We start from the raw sequence: 22,500 nt of genomic DNA, 5'->3' as shown, positions 1-22,500 counted from the left end.
CTGGGTCATTTTGTTTAATGCTTCAGTTATGTTGAAAGAGGAGCTCTGAGCTGCTCATGCACTCCTCTTGCCGTAATGGTTTGTTGACGTGGTTATGTGAGGCGGAGGAGGAGGGGCAAGGCGTGCACTGCTGCAGCAGATTTAGGAGTCTGATCTGACGGTCACAGAGCTGAGGGAGTGCGCCCAGTTAGCTGTAAAAATCCATAGATTAGCCGCACCGTTATATAAGCCGCAGGGTCGAAAAATGGGGGGAAAAGCCGCGGCTTATAGTCCGAAAAGTAGGGTATGTGTTTTGTGTGTGTATGTGTTTTGTGTATGTGTGTTGTGTGTGTGAACAATGTGTTTTGTGTGTGTGTGTATATGTGTTGTGTGTGTGTGTTTTGTGTATGTATGGGTTTTTTGTGTATGTGGTTTGTGTGTGTGTTGTGTGTGTAAATGTGTTGTGTGTGTGTGTTTTGTGTATGTATGGGTTTTTTGTGTATGTGGTTTGTGTGTGTTTTGTGTGTGTGTGTGTGTGTGTTTTGTGTGTGTTCTGCGTGAGCGAGTCCTCCTCTTCTCCTCCTCCTCCTCCTCCTCCACCTCTCCTCCTCCTCCTCCACCTCTCCTCCTCCTCCTCTCCTCCTCCTCCTCCACCTCTCCTCCCCCTCCTCTTCCACCTCTCCTCCCCCTCCTCCTCTCTCCTCCTCCTCCATCTCTCCTCCTCCTCATCCCCCTCCTCCTCATCCCTCCTCCTCCTCCACCTCCTCCACCTCCTATCCTCCTCCACCTCCTCCTCCACCTCCTCCTCCACCTCCTCCTCCTCCTCCTCCACCTCCTCCTCTCCTCCACCTCTCCTCTCCTCCACCTCTCCTCCTCCTCCACCTCCTATCCTCCTCCTCCACCTCCTCCTCCTCCTCCCCCCTCCTCCACCTCTCCTGCTCCTCTCCTCCCCCCCTCCTCCTCATCATCATGCAGAGAGAACTATACGTTACCCTCTTGCTGTATCCCTGTCGTTTCTGCCGCGAGCCGACAGAGTAAAGTGCAGGTACGAGGTCCGCAGGGCAGTCGGCGAAGTACTCGCAGCAGGTGACCGGGGACTCGTGGATGGTCAGGGGGTAGGGGTTCTCGAAGATAGGGTAACTGTGGACACACCAGGGTGTTAGTGACTACCGGCATGTTACACGGGTTCAGTACAGTATTTGTTGCGTTTCTTGCTTTTGCAGATGCTTCAAGACAGAATATCTACAAAATGTCCATTTAAAATGGACTAATTTATGATAAAAGTTCATACTGATAGTTTTATAAGCTATCATGGGTATATACTAGGGATGTCCGATATTATCGGCCTACCGATATTATCGGCCAATATTGGCATAAAAATGTGATATCGGAAAATATCGGTATCGGTTTTCAATATATGTATATATATTTTTTTCATTTATTTAACCTTTATTTACCCAGGCAAGCAAGTAAGAACAAATTATTATTTTATTTATTGTCAAAGTATGCATAATGTTGTGTTAATTACACGACAAGAGATATGTAATGTTAATTACCTGAAATAATTCTGTTTTTGGGGGGGGGGGGAACCCTGCATATATCGGTATCGGTTGATATCGGTTGATATCGGTATCGGAAATTAAGAGTTGGACAATATCGGTATATCGGTATCAGTAAAAAAGCCAATATCGAGCATCCCTAGTATATACAGTATATATATATATATATCAAGAGTAATAGTAATATAAATGTATATATGTATATCTAAATAGATATAATATAGTAACGATCGCTTAGTTACTTCAAAGTGGAAAAAAGACATACCCATTTTGTGCAAGGTCGATCACCACTAAATCCTTTTCTAGAAGGACGACTACGGCATAAGGTTCCTGAAAATCTGCACAGAGGGAAGAAAAAACAACACAAAGACAAAGACAAAGTCATTAATCGCGGTACAGACACCGTAGTCTCCTTCCTTTGCGAGGCCGTTCTGTCTGGAATCCACACCCTGCGGGGGGAGGAGGGAAGCCTCCAGACCACTCGCTCTGTTGTAATATCCATGCCCCCGGAGACGTCGAAGCAAAGGCTATAAGGCTCAAAGCGTGAAAACTTATTTTAATCGGTCCGATTTACAACAATGAGGATATTGCTCTACTAAAATATTTACACCCAAGTGATTTAGGATTAAGATGTTAAAACAATGGAGGGGTGTCTACCGTTAAGATTTAAATAGCCAGTAAAGTGCTGGGATTTAAGTGAGCGTGACAGAATGCAAACCACATTCATATTCCTATAAATACAACGGTGCATAGAGTAAAACGACTGGTGTATGCAGCATCTAACAGACACATGTCTGTTTTTCTCTTCGCTTTCTGGGACACACACAGGGGACATCTCTGTTTTAAACCATGTCCCTCGGAATAATGTGAGTTTTGTGCGCAGGTGTTGACAGGGGGGTATGTGCGCGGCGAGCGAGACTCTGCATTCGGGGTTTTCCTGACCCCCCTGCAAAACCACAGGCTGTCACCGCACTGCACACCGATAACGGCAGACTACATACACCGTGGCAGCCGGGACCTTGACAGTCATTGTACAAACCCTATCTCTGCCCCTCTCTCCTTTTCCTCTCTCTCTCTCTCCCTCTCCTCCTCCCCTCTCTCCCTCTCCTCCTCCTCTCTTTCCCTCTCCCCCTCTCTCCCCCTCTCTCCCCTCTCTCCTACTCCTCTCCTCCTTCTCCTCTCTCTCCCTCTCCTCCTCTCTCTCCCTCTCCTTCTCTCTCCTACTCCTCTCTCCTTCTCCTCTCTCTCCCTCTCCTCCTCTCTCATTCTCCTCTATCCCTCTCTCTCTCTCCCTCTCCTCATCTCTCCCTCTCCTCCTCTCTCCTTCTCCTCTCTCCTCCTCTCTCCTCCTCATCTCTCCCTCTCTCCTTCTCCTCCCTCTCCTCCTCTCTCCCCCTCCTCCTCTCTCCTCCTCATCTCTCTCCTTCTCCTCTCTCTCCTCCTCTCTCCTTCTCCTCTCTCTCCTCCTCTCTCCTTCTCCTCTCTCCCTCTCTCACCCTCTCCTCCTCTCTGCTCCTCATCTCTCCCTCTCCTCCTCTCTCCTTCTCCTCTCTCTCCTCCTCTCTCCTTCTCCTCTCTCTCCTCCTCTCTCCTTCTCATCTCTCTCCTCCTCTCTCCTTCTCCTCTCTCCTCCTCATCTCTCCTTCTCCTCTCTCCCTCTCCTCCTCTCTCCTTCTCCTCTCTCTCCTCCTCTCTCCTTCTCCTCTCTCTCCTCCTCTCTCCTTCTCCTCCTCTCTCTCCTCCTCTCTCCTTCTCCTCTCTCTCCTCCTCTCTCCTTCTCCTCTCTCTCCTCCTCTCTCCTTCTCCTCTCTCTCCTCCTCTCTCCTTCTCCTCTCTCCTCCTGATCTCTCCCTCTCCTCCTCTCTCCTTCTCCTCTCTCCCCCTCTCCTCTCTCCTCCTCATCTCTCCCTCTCCTCCTCTCTTCCTCATCTCTCCCTCTCCTCCTCTCTTCTTCTCCTCTCTCTCCTTCTCCTCTCTCCTCCTCTCTCTCCTCCTCTCTCCTTCTCCTCTCTACTCCTCTCTCTCCTCCTCTCTCCTTCTCCTCTCTCCTCCTCATATCTCCCTCTCCTCCTCTCTCTCCTCCTCTCTCTCCTCCTCTCTCTCCTCCTCTCTCCTTCTCCTCTCTCCTCCTCTCTCTCCTCCTCTCTCCTTCTCCTCTCTCCTCCTCATCTCTCCCTCTCCTCCTCTCTCCTTCTCCTCTCTCCTCCTGATCTCTCCCTCTCCTCCTCTCTCCTTCTCCTCTCTCCCTCTCTCACCCTCTCCTCCTCTCTCCTCCTCATCTCTCCCTCTCCTCCTCTCTCCTTCTCCTCTCTCCCTCTCTCACCCTCTCCTCCTCTCTGCTCCTCATCTCTCCCTCTCCTCCTCTCTCCTTCTCCTCTCTCCTCCTCTCTCTCCTCCTCTCTCTCCTCCTCTCTCCTCTCTCCTCCTCATATCTCCCTCTCCTCCTCTCTCTCCCCCTCCTCCTCTCTCCTCCTCCTCTCTCCTTCTCCTCTCTCCTCCTCATCTCTCCCTCTCCTCCTCTCTCCTTCTCCTCTCTCCCTCTCTCACCCTCTCCTCCTCTCTGCTCCTCATCTCTCCCTCTCCTCCTCTCTCCTTCTCCTCTCTCCTCCTCTCTCTCCTCCTCTCTCCTTCTCCTCTCTCCTCCTCATATCTCCCTCTCCTCCTCTCTCTCCCCCTCCTCCTCTCTCCTCCTCCTCTCTCCTTCTCCTCTCTCCTCCTCATCTCTCCCTCTCCTCCTCTCTCCTTCTCCTCTCTCCCTCTCTCACCCTCTCCTCCTCTCTGCTCCTCATCTCTCCCTCTCCTCCTCTCTCCTCCTCCTCTCTCCCTCTCCTCCTCTCTCCTCCTCATCTCTCCCTCTCCTCCTCTCTCCCTCTCTCACCCTCTCCTCCTATCTCCTCCTCTCTCCCTCTCCTCCTCTCTCCTCCTCATCTCTCCCTCTCCTCCTCTCTCCCTCTCTCACCCTCTCCTCCTCTCCCTCTCCTCTCTCCCTCTCCTCCTCTCTCCTTCTCCTCTCTCTCCTCCTCTCTCCTTCTCCTCTCTCCTCCTCATCTCTCCCTCTCCTCCTCTCTCCTTCTCCCCTCTCCCCCTCTCGTTCTCTCCTTATCCTCTTATCCTCGAGGTGTTTTGTGAGTAATCCTCGTTCTCTCGTACGTGTCGTTCTGGACGCGATAGCACCGCTTCCTGCGGCGTCTGTCCGTCTTGTCTATCCGCCCCGTGAGCCTTTCTAGCCTGTGTGTCTGGCCCGACCTAACTGACGACATCTCTCACGGGGGAACAGACAGTATAAAAATGCTTTATTTTTCTGTGCTTGGTAGAACAATATATCGTTTGCCGTCTTTCAGCAGTTTTTCAGCAGTTTCAGCAGAAATGTTCTCTCCGTGGGTTGAATTTGCGATCAGTCTACATACAGTATGTTTGGATTGAGCTGGATTACACTTCTGTCCCGTCTCACACTTCGTGAATGGACGGTCCGTCCACGCAGCTGAATGGACAGGCTCACGTAGAGGTGAATGGACGGTAGAATAGACTTTTAATTGTCATTGCACAGTATACAACGAAATTTCAAGGGAGCTCCCACAGACCGTAGTACAATATATACATACATAAACACATAACACATATAACACTGTACATAACAGAATATTTTAAATAATAAAGTGCATGATGGGTGGTAATCAGTGATTATCAAGTCCAGGTAAGTGCATGGTGCACGTGAGGGGACAGTCAATGAGCGTTTAACAGTCTGACTGCTTGGGGGAAGAAGCTGTTCTTGAATCTTGAACTCTTGGCATGTATGGACCGGTATCTCCTCCCTGAGGGAAGGAGCTGAAAGAGGTGATGTGCTGCTGGGTGAGACTGGTCCTTGATGATACACTTGGAGCGGTGGAGGTCCCTCCCTCCACGCAGCTGAATGGACAGGCTCACGTAGAGGTGAATGGAAGGTCCCTCCCTCCACGCAGCTGAATGGACAGGCTCACGTAGAGGTGAATGGACGGTCCGTCCACGCAGCTGAACGGACAGGCTCACGTAGAGGTGAATGGAAGGGTCTCAAGTGTCCAATCGTTGAAAACAATGGAACATTTCATTAAAGGTTGTGTTTTTCCAATCGTGTTGCATTTGTTAACAGAAGGTATATTGACGTAAAAATTACCCAAGATGTTAGAACTGAAAATGATCTAATGACTAAAGCCCTTTGATGTCTATCCCCCTGGATATCAACAAAATCAAGATATCCAATCTACTTCCGTTAGTTGTAAAGGATCAACTAGCTAGTCCATGAACAAGTAATGCACTTGTGCTGGATCTTTAAAGGGGAAGAAGGCTAACTAGTTACAGGAAACCCTCATGTCTTTAATGTCCTATTTTGACCTTGGTTGTACCGGTAGCTTGAAATGCCAACCAATACCACAAGAAAAACGTAAAATATTGACGTTTAAATAAACGTAACCTTTTCTACCCATTATCTTAACCCTCTCAATGTCCTCATATTCTGTATACACCTCCGGGTCAAAATGACCCGCCTTCACTAAACCCCCAAAATAAAGCAGCTTAATAAAATTTTAAACACCAAATCTATTTTGCCCGAAGAAACAACTTGTCACTCACCACAAATTGTGCGAATACCTGAGTTTTCCCTCTTCACATCACAGAAAGACTGCATTTATCCAGGAGACACCACTCGTTTCTAAGACAATATTTGTAGCTTTTTTTGTACAGCTTACATGGAAATATGAATAATAACTTTTTTAACATTTAACTTTTTCTAGTGGTGGGGCTAATGTAGGAAAAGTCATAACATTTCAAGTTGAAAAGATATAATTTAGGGGACCTTTCTCTGCTGTTAAACAGAGTGGTGGGTCATTTCGACCCAAGGTCAACGGGTGGGTTAACCTAACTCTAGTATAACCATAACTCTTGCCTTGCCTAACCGTAACCAGATCCTAACCAAGGAAACTATAAAAGAAGGAAGTGAAGACGGTCATCACATCACATGTGGAAACTTTCAGTTTGGCCGACATTGAGTTGAATGGGATCAACCATCTCCTCGCCATTTAATTGGATGCCAGAATCATCTACTGTACAATGTGTCGCATTGTTAACTAGCTAATAATAATAATAATAATAATAATAATAATTCATTTAGTTTGTATAGCGCTTTTCAAAGACCCAAAGTCGCTGACAATAGGCAAAAAAGAAACAAAGAAAACAAAGAAACATAGAACCACAGGGAAACAGAGAACAAATACGGGAGTGAGTAGGGGAGACAGTCGGGAAGAGAGTAAGGGAAAACCAAGGGGGGTGGGGGGGGGGGGGGGGGGGCAGGAGAGGAGAGAACGTATGGCAGGGGAAAATGGTGGTGGGTTGGAGGAGGGTGGTTATGGGTAAGGAAGGTTGAATGCTAGGGAGAACAGGTAGGTTTTGAGTCTGGATTTGAAGGTGGAGAGTGAGGGAGAGTCTCTGATGATCTGAGGGAGGGAGTTCCAGAGTCGGGGTGCAGCTCGTGAGAATGCCCGGTCACCGAAACTTTTGAGTTTGGATGACGGGACAGTGAGGGAAAGAGTGGAAGAGGACCGGAGGGAACGGGTGGGGCGGTAGGGGAGAAGGAGTTCAGTCAGGTAGCGGGGGGGGGGCCAGGCTATGGAGGGCTTTGAAGGTGAGGAGTAGTGTTTTGAAGTTGATGCGTTCCTTGATCGGGAGCCAGTGGAGGGAGTGGAGGACAGAAGTGATGTGTTCGCGGGACCGGGTGTTAGTGAGGAGGCGGGCGGCTGAGTTTTGGACCATCTGCAGTTTATGGAGGGAGCGGGAGGTGATGCCAGTGAGGAGGGAGTTACAGTAGTCCAGGCGGGAGGAGATGAAGGCGTGTATGAGGGATTCAGCAGCAGGGGGGGGAGAGGCAGTGACGGATTTTCGCAATGTTGCGGAGGTGAAAATATGAAGTTTTGACAATGGAGCGGACATGGGGGTCAAATGAGAGGGTGGGGTCGAGGATGACACCGAGGTTGCGGACTAGGGGGGAGGGGGTGATGGTGGAGTCATGTTTGATAATATTGGTTGATGTACAGTATATTTCATCAGATAGCTTGTATATTTAGCATTTTAATAAAGGCTTCAATAGAAGTGGCACCAAAGTCTGGCACAAAGCAGAGCATATAGAACGCCGGTGTTCTGACGTGATGACCCTTCCTCCTTTTATAGTTTCCTTGATCCTAACCAGGAAAACATCAAACGCATTAATTACTTAGTGAGTTGCAAAATGTCAAAATGGGACCTGAAAAAAATGACGTACAGTATGCAAAGTAGCAGACCTCCTCGACCCCACAACCGCTGCCACCCACACCCTCCCACCCCTCCGTAACACTGAATTTCCCTCCAGTCTGCCTCCTTCTCTTCCTGTTCATCCAGATCGGAGCTCACATTGTTCTTTATGCATACTTCAGCAGCCTCAAGGCATCACCTTCGATGACATCATGTTCTTCCAGAACTCCCACCATAAAAGTCGGATTAAGCTATAGCATGCAACGCATACACACACACACACACACGCACACAATATTGTGTAATCAGGCTTCTCCGTAGAGCCGATAGTGTCCATTACCGGATGAAATCCAGGGATGATGGCACGAGGTCGCCAGAGACCCCGTGTCCAGTCAGCGGAGGAGGGCGTTACATAATACTGTACAAACTAATCCCTTTCCTGGAGCCTCGACACGCACTAGACACTAACACCACCGTACAAATCTGAATACTTTGTAGGAGGATTACATCCTATGCTACTAAGCTCCGCTTCATTCATTTTTCTCCTTTTTTTTTACGGACTCCTCCACGAGATACTCAAAACAAACAGCGAAACAAAAGGGGAAAGCGACAGAGGTCAACATGTGTTGGTTCTATTATCCGGCAGCTTGTGTTGAATAGTGTGTAGAGCTCCGTACAGTCGACTCCACCCCCCTCCCTGGCTGGTCCCCGGAAACAACCGGGAGATATACTCTCGTCTCCCATTGGCCTTTTCTCACTCCTCATATCCTGCATTCTACGGACTAACCTTTAACATGTCAGTGAAAAGCCATGCTATACACACCACTGTGTTTAACTCAAATTACAAACGTATAATTACCGGGGTTTGGGCAAGAGAACTACAATACCCAGTGCCCCCTGGTGAATCACCTTCTATATAATCCTAGTATGGCAAGTCTACCGGAGTTGTGAAGTTACACATGAACCAGATTTCAACCAGAAGTTTTTGAACCAGAAGTTCTTTTGGCTTTTCTTTTCTTGGCTACTATGACCAAAAGGACGTCAACTCACGTCACGCTAACATTTAGTAAAAGAAAATCCATCTTTAAAGACGCTTTAAAGCCGAAATTACACTGCAGTTCGCTTTCAGACAGCCCTTGTCCCCTGGGTATTAATTTATCATTTTCTTTTTTCATTGTTGTTGTTCTTAGCTCTATTCTATTTCAATCTTTCAAAATGTTCTTATGTACCCCAGTTGCTATTGCATGTACATATTTGTGTTTTATTACACGTATATGTACATACATGCCAACTATTCGCCTGTTTTATTCTCCACCCACCGATCATCCATAGAAACACTATATTATCACCTACATCCAAGTTGGGGGATCCTCCTTTGAACGGCCCTTCTAAGGTTTCTTTCCTCCACGTCGCCTGTGGCTTTTTTCCTATTGCTAGGTTTTTTGTGAGTTTTTCCTTACCTTCGCTGGGGTATGTCGCTGGGGAGTGTTGCATTTATTTATTTTACATTTATTTTGGGTTTTTGTTCTCGATTTATTGTGATGTTTCTTCTTGACTTGTTTAAAGAAGACTTGTCCAGCCCATGGGGACATTAACTTGTGATTTCGGGCTTTACAAATACATTTGATTTGATTTGATTTGATTATTATTGTTTTTTTTTAACAAACACTCTATTTGTTGGGCATCATTTCAGAAGTCCAATTTTATAATACATTTTTAAACGTGATAAACACACCAGATGTTTTGAATGTCTGAAACCTTTTCAGCCCATCCTTTTCCCTTCTGCCACCGAAGCGGGTGCGGGACTGCGACAGCTCTATTAGATTGGAGGAAGACGTGTCCAAAGGGATAAAGTGAACATGTATTATTCATTATGTGGTAATAATGAAATGAGAGTGGGCTCAGTCCCCTGGGAATTGAGTTGCATTTATCACTGGAGAAACATGCTGCACGCTTCGCGCAAACAAACACACACAACAACAACAACCGAAAGGTCACATGTCGATTAGAACACTCTCTCTCACGGCAGACAAACTTTACTTAATTCGTTTGAGGCTGGTCTACACTTAGTTCTTCTTTGTCCTCGGTATACGTATTCATCGAAGGTGCCGTTTATTTTTAGCTACTTTATTCTCGGGATATTTGATAGGCGGTTTCATGTTGCCTTCATCTTGTGAGCTGCTCCTCCTCATCTTGGCTCCGAGCCGTGATGGTGACAGAAAAATTCTCAGCTCATTCCCCGGGCTGCAGGTGTCGTAATACTGCAAGTCACTCTGCATAAAGATCACCTGCTAAATGTCTACAATGTAAACGGATGCATTCGCATACGTGTACATGCGTAGACACTCGCGCTTGTATGTGTGGATACACACAGAGACACACATCAATACACAGAGACACACACACACGGTGGCACAGTGGTTAGCACTGCTGCCTCACAGCAAGAAGGTCCTGGGTTCGAACCCCAGCGGGGGGCCTTTCTGTGTGGAGTTTGCATGTTCTCCCTGTGTTCGTGTGTGTTTCCTCCAGGTACTCCGGTTTCCTCCCACACCACAAAGACATGCATGGTAGGCAGGGACTACAGATCCAAACTAGCTCATTAGCACGTTGATGTGGAAACTGAATATGTTGATTAATGTGCACTGTCCCTGGGTACAAAATAAATAAATAAACTACACACACACACACACACACACACACACACACACAATGTATTCTCATGAACCAATTCGTGGCTTGTGCTACCCAAAGTATGTTAGGGTTAGGTTAAGGTCATTGTTAGAGTTAGGGTAAGGTCATTGCTAGGGTTAGGTTATGGTTGTGGTTATGGTAAGGTCATTGTTAGGGTTAGGTTAATGATATGGTTAAGGTTATGGTTAGGATTAGGGGTGGGATTACAGTTGATTGCATGCTCACCAATTTGACACTCTCACACACACACACACACACACACACACACACGCGCACACACACACACACACACACACACACACACACACACACACACACACACACACACACACACACACACACACACACACACACACACACACACACACACACACACACACACACACACACACACACACACACACACACACACACACACACACACACACACACACACACACACACACACACACACACACACACACACACACACACACACACACACACACACACACACACACACACACACACACACACACACACACACACACACACACACACACACACACACACACACAGCGGGGCTTACCATTAGGGTATGGCGTCTCACAGAGCGTGAGGAAGTCTACGATGGGGTAGTCCATCTCCAGCACGGCGGTGCTCTTCCCGTGCATCACAGTCAGACAGGGCCTCCTGCCCACCGTGTCGTAGGACAGGCCGCCGGACAGGATCATGAACGGTTCCCTGGGGCACACAAGAAAGGGTGGCTCTCACAACACATTCTTTATCAGGTTTACGCTTATCGCCTTCAATGTGCATGCCTTCTGTCACCGTTTGCAGTTTCAGTAAATCCTCGTAATTACAATGACCCATAATCTCATGCCATCTGAATATCGTGGCTGACGGTTACTTTACACATATTATTGTCATTACATTCTGTTTTCAGGTAATACATTCTCTGATACACGTCTATGTCAAATTGTATACCGTTGGGCTCTACACTTCCATGAAGGACACTCTGACCAGTTTCACGTCAAGGACCCCCACATTAACACGCCTGCGGACCCCCTTAACAAGTTGTTAAGATAGAATAATAATATCTCTATTTGTATAGCACCTTTCCTACAAGAATTGCAGCTCAAAGTGCTTTACAGCAGAAAAAAGACACAAAATGAGCACATAAAGTGCAGACATATAAAAATCACAGTTTTTCACATCTAGCATCCCAATAGGCCACTTTGTTTATGATTTGGTTATATGGCATAAAATGACATATAAAACATATAAAACAAGCATTTAAAAATATAGCAGCAAGGTAAGGTAAATCAGTTTTAAAATGACATAAAAAACATATAAAACAAGCATAAAAAGATAGCAGCAAAGTAAGGCAAATCACAGTAAAAGAAAATATAAATAATAATACAATCAAATATATGATTTAGTGAAGAATTCCATGACCAACTAGGTGGCAATCACAGTGGAGAGACTGTAACCTGATGATGAGAGTAGTAATTCTTATACATTCTCTTATCGGTCTAACTTCTAATCAATTAAAATAAATAGTGAAACTCAGTGGACCTCCTGGAACCGCCACAAGGACCCATAGGAGTCCCCGGCTCCCAGGTTGAGCACCACTGGTCTATACTCTATAATCACAGTCAGACAGTAGGCACTCTTCCCCGCTGCCAGCAACAGCACTACAACACTGGGTGTACTATAACGGTTTGATCAAGTTTATATGGCTTTATATTCAGTATTCACCCAACCAATACGGAAATAAACTATTGTATAATCTGTTCATATTACTCTCATGTTTTATTATATTATATGTATAATTATTCTCATGTTTTATGAAACAATATGGCGCCCCGCCATAGCTCATTGGCCACGGTCGTCATCTGATGATAATCATCTGCTATTAGATTACAATCTGCCTGTTGTTTGGGACCAAGATGGCTGCTATCAAATACTATGAATAGTATTCCTGTGTGTTTCTTTTTTTCCATACACTCTAATGATACGTCTCTAAAAAGGATTTACAAATCACAGGAATAATATTGTTTTATTATAATAATATTATGTACAGGCATGTACGTTAAGCATGTATGCCCTAGTAATTATAAGTCATACATCATAAGTGTGATTCACATGTGTCTGAATGTAAATAGGACAGTGTGAGGCGAGGGAAACGTATATGGAATACATGTCATTTTCATGTCCATATTCCATATACATACAACTAAAAACATAAAAGCGGCCACGTTCATATATTCTAAAACCTCTTAATGCGGGAAGTAGTCTAATTATATTGTATGATTATACATTTTACGTGTGTGAATATGGTATATGTTGCATGCTGTTGTATGTTGTATCATATCACATCCTTGGGATTGTCGTATGTTCTCGCGCTGGTCTCCACCTCAAGCTCCTGTGTATTCTGTACGACTGGTGAACGGAGCGATTCTGATTCTAATGACTCTGAGCAGTAGAGAGGTTTGTCGGGCGAATCTAGCAGGGGGATTGAAGGAGACGCTCCCTCCTCTCCCCCTGTCCCAACGTGCCCTTGAGCAAAGCTACCGCTCCAGTGGAGCTGCTCAGTCACCAGCAGACCAGCACCACTGTTGTTATGGAGCGTGTCTGTCTGACTATTGTCTACTGCTGAATGTCCTGGGCCCTCATTTATCAACAATGCTTAGAAAGTGTTCTATTTCCGTTCCTAAGCACAGAATTTAGAATGTCTCTACACACAGAAAAATCGGGATTTATCAACCGTGCGTGCGCAGGTCGTACGGACACTCTGTGTTGATGAATACCATTTGTTCTTACCGTCAATGCTCGTGCATGATTATCCATATTATGGTCATGAAACACCCCCATGGAATGTAGAATAATGGACTAAGCGGACTTGAAACTTCACTGAGAGCGAGTCCTCCGTGATCAATCTCGCTGTCAGTGAAGTTTCAACTGAGGTTATCTATTCTAACCAATACATTGCTAGAAAGCATTTCGTTGTGACCAATCTTATTTGGAAACATGACACACAGAATAATAGTATTTAGCGTTTTATTTTAAACAATATTTAATCGTATGATTATAGATATTTTTAGAGAATAAATAAATCCAATGAAGGTGTCAAGTTCACAGACAACTCCGCTGAGGAGGAGGGAGCGTGTAGACTATCTTCGGTGCGCCGGGAGCCAAGGATGTTGACTGACCCAGTCCTGCTACAGAACCAGCACATTGACAGAAATAAATGACAAGCTGACCCGACATTAAGCACTGTAATGACTGAAATTAAATCAATTTCAGCCGGCCAACTCTGCGCTCTACAATGCCTATTGTGCGCTCGTGAGCCCATGGTTCTGGTCAGAGTCATTATGGCTTCAGTGGATAACCCTGATCTGCATTTAAGTGATGTTTTAGATACCCCAGTAATAACATTACAATTGAATTAAATACAATTAGGCCTGAATGAGTCGTGTTCCTCCCAGCCACCGGCAACGACATTATCAGCCAAAATGCGCATCGCAGATTATCTGTACATTGACCGAGTGGAATCCCGTTCACATTACTGGATTTGTTTATTGATGGAGCTTTGAAAGCTACATGGGTACAGTCTATTGCTCCGATGATGTTGGGTAACCTGGCGTAAAATCCTCTCTTGGCCTCCTGTTATTGATATATGGATATTGTATGTAGTTGGGAGGGTTGGGGAAATTACGACATCCAACACTGCGTTTTGCTCCACGCTCCAATTTGGGTCTCAAATTGCGGTACAAATCAAGGAGAATGTGTCTCGGGTAGCAGACTCTACTTAATATTATTATGTTCTCTCTCTGCAAATAGACTGCCCTATATCTCTGAAAACATCTGAGCGCACACCGCGAGAAGTATTCCTATAATAACGCTATGAACCAGGCTGAATTCATTGGGAAATACCTATTACAAATGCTATTTATGGTTTGACAATAATTACACTAATGTCGCTATTTTACAATGAACTATAGTGAATTACGGGTCATACAGAACACGTCATTGTTGAAACTAATGCATGAAACTAATGAAAGCATAATGCCGGCCGTCTGCAGTCTTCATATTCTACCGCCGGGCGCCAGGTACGCATGCTCCGAGCTGTGCGTAAATATACGCACAAAGTCAAGCACACGTTCAAATTGATAAATCCCACACTTTGCTTAGAAATGCTCGTACGCACGGGTTACGCACATATCTGTGCGTACGCACCATTGATAAATGAGGGCCCTGGTCCCTGCGGCTGTGTTCTCCGTCAACCTCAGTCATTAAAGAAGGGTTCAAATACGGGTGGTGATATGTGTAATACATATTGTATATACATACGTTGTGTTACTACTAGGGGTGTAACGATGCATCGATTAATCGAAATGCATCGATTCTAATGTGTTCGATTCGATGCATCGATTTTAATATGTTATAATCGATTATAATCGATTATAATAATTGTTGTGAAGGGCCAGATTAAACCGAATATATATATTTATTTATATATATATATTTAATTGTATTTGTATATTCTCTAATATTCCCTGATATCCCTTGTATATTCCTTGTACAATATGCATTGAATATCCATTCTAGCCTACTGAACATCCCATAATAGTCTCCATTCTACTATTGGTCGAGACCTTGGTGCCAGGCTGCCATACCCCTCAGACCCAGTTCAAACGTACCGCTCGACATGTACGAACAAGTCCTAGTTCCGCGTAGGAATTTGGCTAACCACTAATGGGACTATTTGTTCATAGTGCGTATATATACTGCGCTACTAAAGTAGGACTTTCTTTTCAGTCCAGTTTCTTACCCTCCAATAGAGTCACAGACGTAAAGCCTCCCCGCGACGCCACGTGTGGGAGTAAGGCCAAGTTCGCCTACCATCGGTATTGAGACATCGTGTATATTAATATTTGAATAGTCATATTTGGCACTATATCGTCGAGTTGGACGTAGTCTATTAAGCTAATAATAGTCTGTTAATATATAGTGCTTCGTGCGGTGAGAATACTACCGTAGTCAGTACCCCATCGTTTCGGGCAGAGAACTGGCTGCTTACCCAGGGTGGTTGACCCTATGTGAAGCTGCACCCGAGGAGCCCCAGAGCCGACGAGCGAGTGGACCTGTATACCGGATTATTCTACCGACGACAGCCCGCCTTCCCAGGCACGGATTATGCTTTGGATACTTTGATTATTCCATGGATAAAGACCCCCGACACTGCCGTGTGTTGGAACCCCCCCCCCTGGAGAGGACGCAAGGTGAGGAGACGCTCTGCAAGACGAGGTCGCTTCACGTCTCTCCCCCGTGGACCGGAGAGAGCCGGCCCACAAAGAGTCCACCTGCTTTCATCTGTGGTCCAAGGATCGCCGGCGCATTGAACGGCACTACAGTGGGTTCACCTGGGATACCCTTGGCCGGACGAGGCAGCCGGATTCTACCCCCCCCCCCCCCTCCTACTCCTGTCGGCTTACAAGCGACCGGATTAACCCCCTCTAGTGTATCTAGTATATAATCATTAAAGTATCATTGCTGTTATTCCTTAACTATTCCAGGTCATATATTTACCACCTGCGCCTTCAGAGATTGGACATTCTCTATTGATATACCGACGAATACTCCTTGCCATAAAAGTGCATACTATTTCAATTCATAAATGTAATTAAGTGATTAAGTGCTTATTCTACACACCATCGCTGTGTAGAAATAAAGACCTGTTTCTAATTCGTACATTTGTGTTGGATCCGTTTCATCTACGTGAGAGTGTTCATGATAATATATTTATGCCGTGTACTGGGTGGCCGAATATTAAGTACAAAGGTAGTGGTAGTAAGTATCATATCTAGTAATACAGTCAGGGAATTGTACCCCTCAGTTACAATTGGTCCTTCGAGCCGGATGGTAATTAGTGTAATATTAATATAGTGTTATTAATATTGAAATGGCCTATGATGAACACTCCACGAAACGATCCTCCTAACCAACGCCCGCAGCGCGAACGACGGCTCCCTCAGTACTTAGAGGCTTACGCTGTCAGTCAACAACCTAGTCTTCTACTAACAGTAAACGCGGTAAAACTAGAAAGTAAAAGTATGTCTAACCCCAACGCCCAGACTACCCCGACCATAGAGGCCCCTACGGGCTCTAATGTAACTGACCAAGTTCACGGTGGGGACCAGTGGGAACCAGACATGACTTCACACCCCGCCAGTACTGAAGAAGTAGTCCCCGATGAGTCCCGGGAGGAATACAACGCTACCGAGAGAGAACTCGGCACGGAAGAAGACGGGGAGAGCACCGTGGAGATAGAGCTCCAAGGCTCCGCAAGGAGTACCCCGAGGGAAGGCTCCCCTATACAACCGCCTTCTCCAGAGGCAGAGAGGACCCTACAGCAGGCCTTCCTCATCAGCCTGAACGCCGCTGCTGAACGCGACCGACTGCAGATCCAGCAGCGAAGCGAACACGAGCAGATACGTCTAGAAATAAGACGCATTCAGATGGAAGAGAATGTGGCCCGAGAACGAGCCGGTGCTCAACGGGACGCAGCGCGCGACAGACAGCAGTCGCAACTAATAGAACAGCTGATCAGACGGACAACACCCTCTCCCTCCGCCAGAGGCTCCAGGAACTCGTCTAGACACACCTCCAGGGCGGCATCCCCTAGCCGAGTAAACAACCCTGAACTTGACCAACAGACGAGGTCTATACCCCCCACAGACCACCTCCCCCCACCGGTCCAAGCGAGACCTAGCAACCGGGAAGGAGCAGCATATCCTGTGGAGAGGCTAAACCAGAGACTACAAGCACTGGATGACCTAACTGAAGACGAAGAGGAAGAGGAGGAGAACCACGCCCGAAGACAGCACAGTACTCTACCGGACCAGGAGGTCCGGTACAGCCCAGGCTATACTCCCGCGGAGCTGCGCTACAGACCCCCGACTCTATACACGGGTGAGCACGACGCACGACCCGCACCGAGGAACAGCACCTGGACAAGCGGGCCATGGTACACTGCCGGTACCAGCCCATACCAAGGAGCGGGAGGAGACTCGCCTAGGAGGCCTCTCCCCCAACGCTCGCCGATGTATCCACAGTCAGCGTCATACATTGGCACGCCTATGGTACCCGACTTCACCCAAGAGAACCGGGCCCAGTATACAGAACTCTGCATGTGTCTGGAGACCATGTTGGTGGATGTATTGGATGAACGCCACAAATACGCCATCCTACTGAAGCACTTAAAGGTACCCCGCGCACATAATATAGCGCTCGCCTACGCGACTTCCACCACCCCATACACAGCAGCGCTGGTAGCATTGGACCAGAGGTATGGGCGCATATGGGATTACGTGATCCAGGAGATCCGACACATCGACCGCTTACCCCCAGCAATAGACAATCGAGCACTGGACGACCTGTCCATCAGAGTGCAGTCCCTGGTAGGGATGTTGGGAGCGCAAAGAGAGAAGGGGAGGCATGAACTTTACGCCAACTCAAATGTGGAAAGGATCCTGGAGAAGCTGCCGCCCGCTCGTCAGGAGCGCTTTAGGCGGCAGAGGGACCACAGAGACCCGAATGGCCCCGAACCGAACCTCCTCGATCTAGCAGACTTCCTGGCGAGAGAAGTCAGCAGCCTACGGCTAGATACATTCGGACGGAGCACCCCTGGCTCCAGAGAAGGAACCAGACGACTAAATGATGGAAGAAGATCGGTGACTGTGATGCACCAATCGGAGTCAGTACCGAGCAGCAGGAGCCACAGTACCCCCTCCAGAACGGAGAAGTGGAAGATAGTGTGCCCCTACTGTGAGAAAGAACACTGGCTAGCGCAATGTGACTCCTTCCCCAAGCTGAACGCGGAGGAAGCAGGTCAATGGATAAAGTCCAACAAGCGCTGTTTTCGCTGTGCGCGCTCACACATGGCAGCCGAATGCCGCTTAAAGAAAAGGTGCACCAAGTGCGATGGAGCCCATCTGGACATACTTCACGACAGTAACAGACGGCGCCCTTCACCTGCACCATCCAGCCGCAAAGCGAGCGTCATGTACATCGATCCCGCCAGCAGCAGTGGAGCCCGAGTACTCCTAAAAGTAGTGCGTGTGACACTAAGCTACCAGAATAAAGTCCTGGACACTTACGCCGTCCTCGATGACGGGTCAGAGAAGACCCTGCTGCTCGCCTCCGCTGCGGCCCAGCTAGGGCTGCGGGGAAGCGAAACCCAAATGACAATTCGGACAATAAGACGAGATTTGAAGACGATAAAGGGCGAGAATGTCTCATTCTCTATCGCAGCAAGCGGCCAGCCTGAGCGACGGTACCAGATTGCAGACGCTTTCACCAGCCAAGAAATAGGACTGTCGCGGTACACATACCCCGTCGCCAAGCTGATGGAGAAATATGCACATCTGCGCAAGTTACCGATCCCGCTCATAGACAATGCTATGCCGACCCTGTTGATAGGCTCCGACCATGCAGACCTCATTGTCCCGATAGACCGGGTTCATACCGGACCCCGAGGCTGCCCTGCAGCAGTCGAGACCCGTTTGGGATGGACTCTCCAAGGCCCGCTCGCCAAATCTCTCAACCGAAGTACAGCCACTAGATGTCTCCACTCCCGAGTCACAGAGGGAGAAACCGCACTCCTGCAACACGTAGAGCGGCTATGGACCATGGAACAAATGCCCTTTAAGAACGGAAAGAAAGACATTCGCTCTAAAGATGACATTTACGCCATTCACCTCCTCGAGACAGGGACCAAGAGAGTCCCGGTCAACGGCGTGTTGAGATACGCCACGCCACTCCTGCGGCGAGAAGGAATGCCTACTTTCCACGCCAAGACAGACGCCACAGAACGGTACCTGCTGAACACGGAGCGGCGCTTAGCCAAGAACCCCGCCCAAGAGAGTGTATACCGCGCTGAGATTGAGAAGCTCATCACAGCGGGACACGTCACAAAGATGGACATTAAAGAGGCTGACCAGACCACCGAATCGTGGTACGTGCCCCACCACAAGGTCCATCACAACGGTAAAGACCGCATAGTATTTAACTGCAGCTACCAGATCGGATCCCAAAATCTGAATAAAGAGTTACTGCCCGGTCCCACACTCGGCCCCTCCCTACTCGGCGTTCTACTCCGCTTCCGCCAGGAAAAGGTGGCCATCAGCGGGGACATTAAAGGAATGTTCCTGCAGGTGAGATTAGTAGAGGCGGACAAGCCCCTGTTACGGTTCCTATGGAGAGAGAAGCCAGGAGATGAGCACCCAGCCATCTACCAATGGGAAGTCCTCCCCTTCGGAACGACGTGCAGCCCCTGCTGTGCGACATTTGCACTACAGAAACATGTAGCAGAGGACCCAGCAGCGGACGAAGAGGTCCGACACAGCGTAAAGAACAGCTTCTACGTAGACAACTGTCTACAAAGCCTTTCAACCCAGGAAGAAGCCGAGGCTCTCCTGATTAAACTCCGCGCCTCATTGATCAAAGGCGGCTTTGATCTCAGGCAGTGGGCCAGCAGCGATCCGCAAGTACTGCGCAGCCTCTCCTCCGAGGACAAGGCAGCCAGCAGCGAGACCTGGATGGCTACAATCCCGGGAGAAGCCCAGGAGATGACCCTGGGATTGGTGTGGCGATTCAAAACAGATTCGCTTCACTACAGACACAAGCCCCTGACTACGGAGCAGGGAAGGCCGGCGGCGGCGCCGACCACCAGACGGAGTGTGTACACAACACTCGCCCGACAATATGACCCGCTAGGATGTATTCTACCGTACACCACCAGGGCAAAAATGATTGTACGAGCATTGTGGGACAAGGACCAGGGCTGGGACGACCCCATTCCCGCACAACTTGCATCCACCTGGAGAGAGTGGGAGATGGAGCTCCACTCACTCCCAGGCGTTAATATGCGCCGAAGCTACTTCCCACCCACGGTGAGGCCAGAGACATGTAAAATGGACTTACACGTCTTCAGTGACGCCTCAGAGGTTGCATACGGATCAGTAGCCTACTTGCGGGCCCAAGACCAGGGGGGAGAGATCTACACAGCATTTGTCCTCGCCCGCTCGAGAATAGCCCCACGCAAGCAACAATCTATCCCACGTCTAGAGCTCTGCGCAGCCCTAGCCGGAGCGCACCTAGCCACGCTCATCCAACGTGAGCTCACCATACCGGTGTCTAGAACAATCCTGTGGTCAGATTCCACGACGGTACTCGCCTGGATCAAATCGGACTCATGCAAGTACAAAGTCTTCGTGGGAGTCAGAGTCACCGAGATTCAAGACTTAACCGAAGAGTTAACCGGAGAAACAGAGTGGCGCTACGTTGATACAAAACAGAACCCAGCTGACGTCATCACCCGGGGGATGCCCCTGGATGACCTCACCCGTCGCAATGTCTACAGTGACGGCCCCGCATTCCTAAGACTCCCGGAAGGACAGTGGCCCATGCCTATCCCGAGGGAAGCAAGTCCAGAGGAGGTGGAAATTAAGAAGTCTGTGTTCTGTGGATTGAGCACCGTAGCCTCCACCGACCCTAACATAGACGATTGCACGTCCATAGAGAGTGCACAACAAAGAACATTCCTGCGGTACCACCCAGAGTGCAAGTCCCCCGCTGATATGTCAGCAGCTAACTACGAGGAAGCAGAATTGCTTCTACTGCAGCGAGCCCAGAGAGACTCGTTCCCCGATGAATTGGCCTGTCTACAGGGAGGAAAGCCCGTCCCACCCGACAGCAGATTAATTCACCTGGCCCCCGAGAGCGACGCTCACACCCTCATCAGAGTGGGTGGTCGCCTACGCAGAGCCCCCAATCTACCGGATGACATTAAATACCCGATCGTATTGAACAGCCGACACAAGGTCACAGAGCTGATTATAAAGAAATACGATGAGGATGTACATCACGCAGGAGCAGAAAGAGTCTTCGCGGAAATCAGACGTCGTTACTGGATCCTACAAGGAAGAGAGGCGGTACGACGCTTCCAGCGAACATGTCTAGACTGCCGCAAGTGGCGCGCGCAGCCCAGCATACCAAGGATGGCTGACCTTCCTCCATGTCGCCTCCGAATCGGTGACAAGCCATTCCACTCAACGGGTATGGACTGCTTTGGCCCGCTGCACATAAAGAAAGGAAGAGGAACCGAGAAGCGATTCACATCACGGAAAGGAAGACCGTCTACCCTATTGTCCGATCATGGGACAAACTTCAAAGGCGGCGAAAGAGAGCTGAGAGAGAGCTTCCAAGCTATGGGCCCAGAACTTAAGACCCACCTCGCTCCAGCACAGGTTGATTTCCAATTCAACCCCCCAAACGCACCCCACTTCGGTGGCACTTGGGAACGAGAAGTGCGCTCCATAAAGACAGCCCTGTACGCAGTACTTGGGGCCCAGACTGTGGCGGAAGAAGTCCTAATGACAGTCCTCACGGAGATTGAGGGAGTACTTAACTCGAAGCCCCTCGGATATGTCTCCAGTGATGTGGCGGATATCGACCCAGTTACCCCCAACACACTCCTGATGGGGCGGCTAGATCCTGCATTACCACAGACAATGTACCGGCCTGAAGAAGCGAACGGCCGACGAATGTGGAGGTACAGCCAAGTATTAGCCGACAAGTTTTGGAACAGTTTCCTACTGCACTACCTACCGTCTCTACAGACCCGCCAGAAGTGGGTAAAGGAGAGAGACAATTTGACAGAAGGAACAGTCGTCATGATTATTGATCAATCACTGCCCAGAGCTATGTGGCCGGCCGGCCGCGTAAGCAAAGTGATCACCGGTGCCGACGGCAAGGTCCGAGCAGCTGAAGTGCTCGTCCAGGGTCGCACTTACACCCGTCCCGTGGCAAGGCTCATAGAACTGCCTCGACTCCCAGACACAATCGATGATGACCATGACCCTACAACCCTATGACTTTGTGAAGTTGACTGACCCCTACAGCAAACCCTTATGTGTAAATAGACAACGCGATTAATCTGTCTCTGTTTAACTGATTAGGTCTGGGACCT

General features: G+C 48.3%; 1 protein-coding gene across 1 annotated transcript in view; it reads right to left on the bottom strand.

Annotated features, from left to right (window-relative positions):
* Positions 1–22,500, bottom strand: part of LOC311228384 (syntaxin-binding protein 5-like) — a gene marked incomplete at both ends in the record, with an annotated part of 141,553 nt that overhangs the window by 41,773 nt on the left and 77,280 nt on the right. Inside the window, 3 exon segments of the mRNA XM_084314291.1 lie at positions 972–1,119; positions 1,804–1,876; positions 11,053–11,207. Coding sequence (XP_084170417.1) covers positions 972–1,119; positions 1,804–1,876; positions 11,053–11,207 — 376 coding nt within the window.

This window comes from Notolepis coatsorum, assembly GCF_963971535.1.
Source record: "Notolepis coatsorum genome assembly, chromosome: 5".
In the NCBI taxonomy this organism is placed as follows: Eukaryota; Metazoa; Chordata; class Actinopteri; order Aulopiformes; family Paralepididae; genus Notolepis; species Notolepis coatsorum.
This window is presented reverse-complemented; position numbering and strand designations above follow the sequence as displayed.